The 10440-nt window shown below is 38.4% G+C and overlaps 1 protein-coding gene and 1 long non-coding RNA gene across 2 annotated transcripts; one reads left to right on the plus strand and one right to left on the minus strand.

Moving 5' to 3' along the window:
* The first annotated feature begins 596 nt into the window (after positions 1-596).
* On the plus strand, positions 597-3220 carry LOC135081149 (uncharacterized). Its single transcript, XM_063975886.1, has 4 exons — positions 597-1865; positions 1952-2137; positions 2199-2623; positions 2804-3220. Exons 1-4 carry the CDS (start codon positions 1791-1793, stop codon positions 2856-2858), a joined length of 741 nt encoding a protein of 246 aa, XP_063831956.1. The 5' UTR covers positions 597-1790; the 3' UTR covers positions 2859-3220.
* On the minus strand, positions 3159-3611 carry LOC135081150 (uncharacterized). The gene is made up of 3 exons (XR_010259138.1): positions 3569-3611; positions 3310-3449; positions 3159-3232 (listed from the first exon to the last, which is right to left on the minus strand). It is a non-coding gene; the product is annotated as an uncharacterized LOC135081150 (long non-coding RNA).
* Positions 3612-10440: the final 6829 nt, after the last annotated feature.

Genomic DNA, 10440 nt, shown 5'->3' on the forward strand with positions numbered 1-10440 from the left:
CCGATAGTTCATTATTACATAGTTGTTAATAAATGATGCATTAGACGTGAATTTACGGAGATGCAGATGCAGTAAAATATTATAATGTACCTACACACAGTACATTACCACTCAGTAGACAGATAAGCTAAAGTTCTAACTAATTCATAACATTTCTCACTGATCAATGTCTTATTCTTCAATTGATCACATTGGCGATTACACAGCGCCACCAGGAGATAATAGACACGTCTCTCATTATAAAGGCTTCGAATAACGGTACAGTACTGTTTAATAGCGACGTTTTACCTGAAAATAAAACGTTTATTAAACATACTTACCTTATTCGAAGCCTACTTTTTAAATCTACCTGGTGTCATAAAACACAATGGCGAGAATATCGAAACCTAGTTTCGAGCTACCGTTGGTGGCGCTAGTGTCGCTAATTGAGGCGTGCTTAGGCGGTGGGGGACCGGAGCGGAAGTCACGTGGGCAGATTATACGTCAAAACTAGTACTCAAACAGGAAAAGACAGACACTACTCTCATTATAAAGGCTTCGAATAAGGTAAGTATGTTTAATAAACGTTTTATTTTCAGGTAAAACGTCGCTATTAAACATTTCAAAATGCAAGCATTCACAATGGCCGTTTGCAGCGCCTGGGTTATTTAAATAATATCTTTTACATGATCCATCTGTCACGGCATCCTTAAGATTGCGACGTACATACGCGATAGATCCCCAACCTGGATTTGCATTAGATACAGCTGGACCATCTACTCTGCACACCTCATAAAAACCATCAAGTTCAAAAGTGTCTCTACGACATCCCCAGGTTTCAACAAACAATGCTGCATGCATGGGAGGAATGAATAATAGGATCTATGATGACGTCTGAAAAATGTTTGCGCAATGATTGCACGTTATGAAATACAATTTGAACTGCATTATCTTCAGGTGTTTGCAAAATTTTTTTTTTTTTTCACGCGTTAAAGGCAATTAGATCTAAGTATTTGATATGAATTTCAACTTGATAGCTCTACGCGTTCATGAGGAAAAAAGTTTATATTTATTAAAAAATATATATTTTGTAATGTAACTAAAAATTTAAGGTTTTCGGAATTTTTCCTTTATGTGTGCTATAAAACGTTGCTTCATGCCAAATTTCAAGATTCTAGGTCGACTGGAAGTACCCTTTAGGTTTTGATTCCCTTGCGAGTACTTGCGAGTGTCAAAATATGCAGCTTAAATTGCTGTTTCTTTTGATTGCGTTGACATAGAAGTTTGATTTTGTTACAGCTTAAAGGTATTATAGACCTGAGTATTTGGTATGAATTTCAATTTAATACCTCTACGCGTTTATGAGGAAATGGGTAGTAAGTTTAAAATTATTAAAAAAAAATATATTATGTGATGTAACTAAAAATTTATGGTTTTCGTAATTTTTCCTTTATCTATGCTATAAGACGTTGCTTCATACCAAATTTCAAGATTCTGAGTTCACGGGAAGCACCCTGTAGGTTTTGATTCCCTTGCAAGTGTCGAAAATTTGCGGCATAAACGGCTGTATCTTTTGATTGCGTTGGCTTAGAAGTTTGATTTTTTCACAGCTTCAAGGGACAGTAGACCTGAGTAATTGATATAAATTTCAGCTTCATACCTCCACGCGTTCCTGAGAAAAAGGGTCTTGACAGACGGACGGACGGACGGACGGACAGACGGACAACAAAGTGATCCTATAAGGGTTCCGTTTTTTCCTTTTGAGGTACGGAACCCTAAAAACGGCGCAGGCTCGAGAGTATTCTAAGCGGATGTGGACAACTGTGTCTCAAACTTTAAACTCTTTGGGAGAAGGAGCTACAAAGGACTGGAAAAGTTGGTCTAATGTGAGTATAAGTACTTACTATTTTAATATTACTTTAATAGAATAAACTTCGTTTTCTTTTAATAATGTAGTTTAATATTTTTACAGTATTGGGTAGACTACAAAGCGAAATTAAAAAGAAGAGTAGCAAGCATCCGTGCTGCTCAAAATCGCACCGGCGGTGGCCCTTCTGAAGCCATTCCCCTAAATGATTTAGATAAGAAATTCCTAAGTCTACTTGAAGAAGGCTTTGGAAGTGGGATACCTAATACCCAAGTAGACCCATTTCCAATTGTGAGTTTATTTTTTCATTTTGAGATTGACATTGATTATATTATGTTTAGAATTTTCATAGCAAACTCAGTCCGAACATACTGCACCTGAGGCTGGAACATCTAACTCAGAAGCTCCTCTAGATCTTGAACACCCTCTCACCCATGAGAGTGTTCAACTAGAGGGAGAGGAAGAGCCAGCACTGCAAGACTCTGTACTAGAGCAGCCGCAGGTGCAACAGGAAGTGGCCCCACAGCAGCAACAACAGCCTGAGGAAACACGTCCTCGACAAGTGCCAAGACTGCCAAGTCGACGGAGTAGGCGACAAGCTGCTTTGAGCCAACAAATGGCCAGAGAAATGTTGGTTAACATTTCTCGGGACAGAATGTTGGCCGAGCAGCAAAATACAATGTACCTTGGCCAAATCGCAGAAGCACGGGGGAGAAATTCCCAAATATTGCAAGAAATGTTGACAAAATTAAATACAATAGCATCTGTTATTGACAAGTAAGTAAAAACATACCTACTCAAGAATTTTATTTTCATTAAAACTTTATGATACAAAAATTTGCCTTAAAATAATTAATATCTACTTACCTAACAATAATGAACTAAATAAAATTTTCTAAACAGAAATAATAATTGTAAAGAAATGCCATTACTTAATCTAAAAATCTTAATTTATAGGAGCACGGGATCGAGAGGACCACAGACGGGAGACGAGGGCTCTCCTGATACTTAGCCCTTCATTGAGCTCCCTGTTATTGCTGGAGGTGGCAGAACGTGGTGGTTGTTGGTGAGTGTCATTGTCAGCTTGCCGAGATATCTCTAATAAAGCCTCTTCATTGGTTAGTACTTGTACAGGGATATTCCTACTATTGCAAATATTGTGTAATATTACACAAGCATTTACAATAAACGCTGCCACAGGGGGAGAATAATGTAATACTCTATGTACAAGTAAACACCTGAATCTGGCCTTTAGGAGACCAATGGTCCTCTCAACCACATTTCTAGTCCGGACATGCAGATAGGTGTAATGAATATCTGGAGTGTCCGGACTAGTATTAGTAATTGGTGTCATCAAGTACCTTCTCAGTGGGTACCCGGAATCACCTAGAAATAATAAAAATATTACATTAACCATCATATTTTGTTGTGTATAAAATTATTTAACAATGAATACAACATACCAAGTAACCATTATAGCTTCATTTCTGCTAATAACCTCCATGTGATCCTTTATGGGATGGTTTGCCCATATAAAAGAATCATGAGTAGCTCCACCAAAACTAGCATCCACACTCACGATTTGCATATCTGCATTACTAATCTAAAATTCAAATTGTTTCAGATTAATACTATGAAAATGAAGACTGAAGAAATTATATTATTGAATCATTACTATTTTTGTTTTTCTGTAATGATTATAATAAATAATAAACAGCTTACCAACTGGACATTTAGTGAGTGATACTGTTTCCTGCAGTAATATCTCCTCATTTCCTCGGGGGAAACAATTGCCACATGAGTGCAATCAATGCATCCCAAAACTCCTGGCATTTGAAACTGATTGGAGAATCTAAAAATAAATTAATTTAGATAAATATAACTTATCAAAAGTTGTCGGTGCAATAAAATAAATTTGTAGTGTTTTTATTGCTAGTAATATTTCGATTACATATAAAGAGTTTAAACTAAAGTTTCATCTTTTAATTTTACCTTTAAGGCTGTAAGTTATGTACTCACCGTATCATGATTTCACGCCTTTCCTCAGAAGTTTGAGGAAACAATATATTTCGCTTGCATGTGGGGCAAGTTTAGTAAATTGGTGATCTGCTTCAACACCACTGATACAGTTGGTTGTGCGACTGAGTGTGCAGATATATCACCAACGGGGCGTTGGTATGAACCCGTTGCATAGAATGATAATGCAATTAACACCTGCAAGAACGATTTAATTTTGTATTTGAATATTCAATGTACTTGTAGACCATAACCTCAACTTAATAATATAACAAAGAATGACAATTAATTAGGCGTTATTAATAACAACCAAGGGCGTAACATTCATAAAAAAATAAATTACTAACTGTTGTATATTGGGAATAGGAGAAATAAATAACACGCTTTTCCAATTATTCGCAACTGACATAATTATATTGTCTGACATTAGAGACTATTTTACCGACCGCTTATTTTAACGTCAGGCCGTCAATGGTAGGCGCAGCCACGCACCTAGCGGGGTTAATAGGCAACTACATAACAGTCCCTCCCCCTAGTTGACTATTACTAGAACTAATAATAAAGATACACATCGTCCCTGGGGCGCCTGCGTTGCCTTGCTGGTCTTGTTGATGCTGCCGACTCGGTCGATTCACCAGGCTCTGGCGTGTCTGTACAATGTGTTTCTCCCGACCTAGACTCTTCTCTCTGTTCATCATCAGGTGAATTTGCTTGAACCATCGTTGCGTCGGGCATCGACACAGGTGCATCACTATCGTCCCCTCCGACGAAGTCAGCGCCCGGGTGGTCGGTTTCAGGCGCTGTTTCTGGCATCCTTGTGGGTGATGGTGATGATGATGATGTGAGGTCCTGAATATTTATGTTGAGATCCCGTCTTGGGCTAGGATTTTCGTCGCGGCGCCCCTTATATAACATTAACTGATTTTTATGCTTATTAACACAGCTTGAAGAATCGTTATCTTTAACTAAGTACATAACTTTACCCATACGCTTAATAACTATATCCTTACACCACATGAATTTGTTATTTTTAACAAATTTTTTATATAAAACATTGGTTCCAACTTCAAAATAATGTTTGGGTATTAGTACCATAACTTTTACTCTGTGAAAACTGTTTATTTTCCACAGTTTTAGCCAGTGATGAAGGTGAGGGAGAAGGTTTCGATGACGAAGAAACCCTGGGATTTATTAAATCCAAACGAGACCTTAACCTTCGACCAAACACTAACTCGGCAGGTGAAAACCCAGTGGTGGAATGTACCGAATTCCTATAATCAAACAAATATTTTAGTAACATTTTTTTTGCTGTGTTTATGTTATTACATGAATTCATACCCTTTTTGACAATTTTTACACTAGATTCTGCCTGGCCGTTACTGGCTGGGTGAAAAGCTGCTGATGTCATGTGAACTATACCGTTTAATTGACAAAACCGCTGGAATTCGTAGGATGTGAACGCTGTGCCATTGTCACTGACCAATGTTTGAGGTTGTCCGAATCTTGACATGAAATCCATAATTTTTTCAATAACTGCCCCTGTAGTGCACAAGTTGTTCATATTATAAACCTCTACCTATTTGGAATAAGCATCCACAGCCACTAAGTAAGTATTGCCATATATGGGCCCAAGAAAATCCAGGTGTACCCTTTGGAACGGTTGGGAGGGATACTTCCAAGGTGAACAAGGAGCACGCGGGGGAGAGGGGCGCAGCTGGATACAAATATTACATGTCCCTATCATCTTCTCCAAGGCATTGTCAATACCTGGAAACCAGAATCTTGATCTTGCTTCAGCCTTTGTTTTGACAATCCCTAAATGTGAATTATGCAACTCCTTTAAAATTCTATCTTGCAAAGACTGAGGTATCACAACTTTGTGTCCTCTCATCAAACAGCCGTTTTCATAAGAGAGTTGAGTTTTACATAAATAAAATGGTTTTAGTTGAGGATTATTTACTTTTGATGGCCAACCCCTCATTACCAATTCCCTTACCGCTACTAATAATTTATATTTATCGGTTTCTTTGCGCAGCTGATCAATTGTAATTGGAAGGCTTCCTTCAACTACGAAATTTACGTAAGCAGCTCGATCGCCTTCCAAAAATGGGTAATCGACCCCTGCGTGTGCGGGATGCTCGGCTGCTGGCGCCGGCAAGCTCGCGCGCGACAAGTAGTCTGCGCTGTTGTTGGCGCTACGAATGTATTCGATAACATAATTATAGCCGCTTAGAAACATTGCGTACCTTTGCAATCGATTAGCTGTCACTTCAGGAATGCCACGGTAAGGACCGAAAATTGAAATGAGAGGTTTGTGATCAGTTTTGAGTACAAACGGATCTGATTTTCCATATAAATATTGATGGAACCTACGTACTCCGAATATTATGGCAGTTGCCTCCTTTTGAATTTGTGAGTAACGCTTCTCTGCAGAATTCAACGTCCGTGAGGCAAAAGAAATAGGCCTCTCCAGGCCGTCTGTGTCCACTTGCGATAATATAGCACCAAGCGGGGTTAATAGGCAACTACATAACACTAACCTTTCTTTCCAGCGACAAATCCGACGCTCTTGAGGCCTTCAGGTTCAGAATGTCCAATTCCCAAAATGTCCAACGGTTTCAAAATGTCCAATTCCCGGAATGTCCAATTCTCAAAATGTCCAATTCCCGAAATGCCCAATTCCCGAAACGTCCAGTTCCCAAAACGTCCAATTCCCAAAATGTCCAATTCCCAAAATGTCCAATCTACTATTATGATGGGTTTGTTACATAAGTCCTCATAGCCTTTCTTAAAAATATTTAATAAATAACCATACTTAAATTTAAATAATCATTTATTTATTTACAAATCATTCTTTCCTTTTTAGGTTAATAGAAAAAAATATAAATAACTATACATACTTGTACGAGTATAAAGTGCAGTAGCTACAAATTTTTTCTACGTAATTTTTGCAAATAATACAAATTTTCTATGTTTATATGCCGATTTTGCAAAAACTAAACGCATTCGTACAGAAATATATTAATTACTAATTTTTAAGAAAGGCTATGAGGACTTATTTAACAAATCCATCATAATAGTAGATTGGACATTTTGGGAATTGGACGTTTCGGGAACTGGCCATTTCAGGAATTAGACATTTCGGGAATTGGACATTTTGGGAATTGGACATTCTGGGAATTGGACATTTTGAAACCGTTGGACATTTTGGGAATTGGACATTCTGAACCTGAAGGTCTTGAGGGCCCGAAGGAAGGGAGCGACCCTTCAGGTTCAAAATGTCCAATTCCCAAAATGTCCAATTCCCGAAATGTCCAATTCCCGAAATGTCCAATTCCCGAAATGTCCAATTCCCGAAATGTCCAATTCCCGAAATGTCCAATTCCTGAAATGTCCAGTTCCCGAAACGTCCAATTCCCAAAATGTCCAATCTAGTATTATGATGAATTTGTTAAATAAGTCTTTCTTAAAAATTAGTAATTAATATATTTCTGTACGAATGCGTTTAGTTTTTGCAAAATAGGCATATAAACATAGAAAATTAGTATTATTTGCAAAAAGTACGTAGAAAATATTTGTAGCTACTGCACTTTATACTCGTACAAGTATGTATAGTTATTTATATTTTTTTCTATTGACCTAAAAAGGAAAGAATAATTTGTAAAAATAAATGATTATTTAAATTTAAGTATGGTTATTTATTAAAAAAATTTAAGAAAGCCTATGAGGACTTATTTAAAAAAACCCATCATAATAGTAGATTGGACATTTTGGGAATTGGACGTTTCGGGAACTGGATTTTTCAGGAATTGGATATTTCGGGAATTGGACATTTTGAGAATTGGACATTTTGGGAATTGGACATTCCGGGAATTGGACATTTTGAAACCGTTGGACATTTTGGGAATTGGACATTCTGAACCTGAAGGCCAGCGACATGATGCGGTCTTAGTTCTTCGCATAAATTGAGAACTAATTCTTTGCTCAACCTATATCGTTTAATGAAACTTATTTCATCCACATCAAAAGGGTCGCTAAAGTCCCTAAGGCGTCTTCTTTGAAGTTTTGCTTCATTGTTTTTTTGTGAAGCATCATTTTTAAGAAATTCAAATAATATCAACTCGTCACTCATACTTATTTCTTATATTCTAGGTGTTTATTAACGTTTACCAGTAAAAAATTGCTTTTTAATAGAAAACTTTAATAAAACAAGTCAATAAAAGTTGATCAAAGACGACGTAAACTGAATGGCTTAATTGAAACAAAAATTGACAAATAGTCAAGGCTACAAACGTCAAATTGACCGTCGTAATACGAAAATTCCAGTCAACTTCCAGTCACAAGTCAGTCAAGTGTCACGTGACCGCTGCCTGGCTGGAATTAAGGGATCATAATACGGAAACGCAACGCAAGGCAGTTTAGTTTAAGGCGTAAACTCACTGGATTTAAAAGGTCGTAATAGGCCTGCAGGAGCCCTTGGTCCATGAGGTAACCCCTTTCTGACCATCTTTTGGCAGTGAGATAGTTGGTGTCCTCCAGGTCTTTGACAATCTTTTCCACTTCAGGGTCTGCGAGTTGTTCCTGGTGCAGTTGGCTCGGTGACTTCGTGGGCAGATCGCAGATGATCGAGCAAATACCGCAATCATGACTTGTCTCGGATGAACACATAGTTCTGCTAAGCGTGTCTGCCGTGACGATCGCCGCCCACCTCCCCCCAACCAACGACCATCCAACAATCGAACCGCGTGGCGTGAACCTATTCGTAAAGAAGATGAAACGAAACGCCGGAGCAGACTTCCCAGCCAACGGAAGAAAGATTCCGCACGCCAAGATGCTTTTTTTTATTTATTTATTTATTTTTTATTTATTTATTAGGTACACCAACAAAGTCACATACACAATACAGTTCATACATTTTAACATGGTTTAACACATGATACGTATATGACCTCAATTACAGGTATACACAGCATTTCTTTTTGCAATGTTAGGGTAATTATACACTAGTAAAAACAAAAATCAATTGAATAGAGTCTAGAGTTTAAGCACCGAACAATATAAAAGGACTTAGTAATTGTTCATTTTGTTCGGTGCCTAAGTCGTTCCGAATACAGGCTTGAGTTTTGACTTAAATTTAGGGAGGCTGTCACCGAAAACGTCAAGACCGGTGTCTGTGTCTGGGTCGCCAGCCACCGCTTTATTATACGTTGCACACAACCGGTTAAGTGGCGAGTTTTGGCCTAACTTAGTTTTGCACAAAGGGATGTGAAAGAGGTCTCTACAGAGATAGCGAGAACTTTGCCTTGGAACACGAAAACGAATTTTTTCAAGTGAGTCTTGGGAAACTACCATGCCGTTGAGAAGTTTGTACAAGAAAAGTAAGTCTAGCGCCTTGCGACGGTCGCATAGTTTCTGCATTTTGAAGAAATCAAGACGTTCTTCATAGCTGTTGTGCACGGTAATCTGACCGCGACTGACAAAAGCCAGATGTCGCGTGAAAGAGCGGTTTATTCTTTCTATTCTGTTGATGTGTGTGTTGAAAAAAGGATTCCATACTATGCTGCTGAATTCGAGAATAGACCTAACAAGGGAATTATAGAGAGCTATTTTGGCGTCAATTCGACGAAAATCTTTTGTGGCACGTTTGAGAAAGCCAAGCATACGGGAAGCACGGTTGACGATGTTATTATAGTGCGATATGAATGATAACTTTTTATCCAGGATGACACCCAAATCTCTTATCTCATCAACCCTGCCAACCTGAGAACCATTTATTGAGTAAGAGGTCTGAAGAGGGATTCTTTTTTTAGTGAAAGTTATATGGTGACATTTTGCCACGTTTAAGATCATTTTATTGTCCTGGCACCACTGATAAACGGACTCTATATCTTCCTGCAAAAATGCGGAGTCCTCCCAGGATTTAATTTCGCGGTATATTTTCATGTCGTCAGCAAACAGTGAACAATAACTGTGTTTTACGCGCCGTACTACGTCATTCACAAAAATTACGAACAGTACAGGACCTAGGTGGGAACCCTGGGGAACTCCAGAAGTTGCCTTATAGCTATACGACTCATGCCCGCTCACGACTACAGACTGGGTACGGCCAGCAAGGTATGATTCAAACCATGACAAGAAAGGATCCGCTATACCATACGACTTTTCCAACTTACTCAATAATGTCGAGTGGTCTACTTTATCAAACGCACTGCTAAAATCCGTATATATTGAGTCCACCTGTCCACCCGAATCAATTTCCCCAATCAGTGAGTTGGTGTAGGAGAAAAGATTGCTAGTAACAGATTTTTTTTCCCGGAAGCCGTGCTGTTGATCGCTTATCATGTTTTTTGTATAGTTAGTAAGAATTGGGCATATTAGGGATTCGAAGAGTTTAGACATAGCGGACAAGATGGAAATAGGCCTATAGTTTTTAACATTTTCACGCTCGCCACTCTTGAAGATAGGGACAATGCGTGCCTTTCTCCATTCCTCGGGAAATATGCCAGTAGACAAGGATTTATTGAAGATTTCAGTCAGCGGATAGGCCATTACTGATGCGCACCTTTTTAGGAATAACG

Source organism: Ostrinia nubilalis, chromosome 19, assembly GCF_963855985.1.
Source record: "Ostrinia nubilalis chromosome 19, ilOstNubi1.1, whole genome shotgun sequence".
NCBI classification, from domain to species: domain Eukaryota; kingdom Metazoa; phylum Arthropoda; class Insecta; order Lepidoptera; family Crambidae; genus Ostrinia; species Ostrinia nubilalis.

What these genes read in the sequence shown, in the direction of transcription:
- LOC135081149 (XM_063975886.1), top strand. Translation starts at nt 1,791, where the DNA reads ATGTGGACAACTGTGTCTCAAACTTTAAACTCTTTGGGAGAAGGAGCT. An exon ending in AAGTAGACCCATTTCCAATT is followed by an intron (nt 2,138 to 2,198) that starts GTGAGTTTATTT and finishes GAATTTTCATAG; the next exon opens with CAAACTCAGTCCGAACATAC. An exon ending in ATAGCATCTGTTATTGACAA is followed by an intron (nt 2,624 to 2,803) that starts GTAAGTAAAAAC and finishes CTTAATTTATAG; the next exon opens with GAGCACGGGATCGAGAGGAC.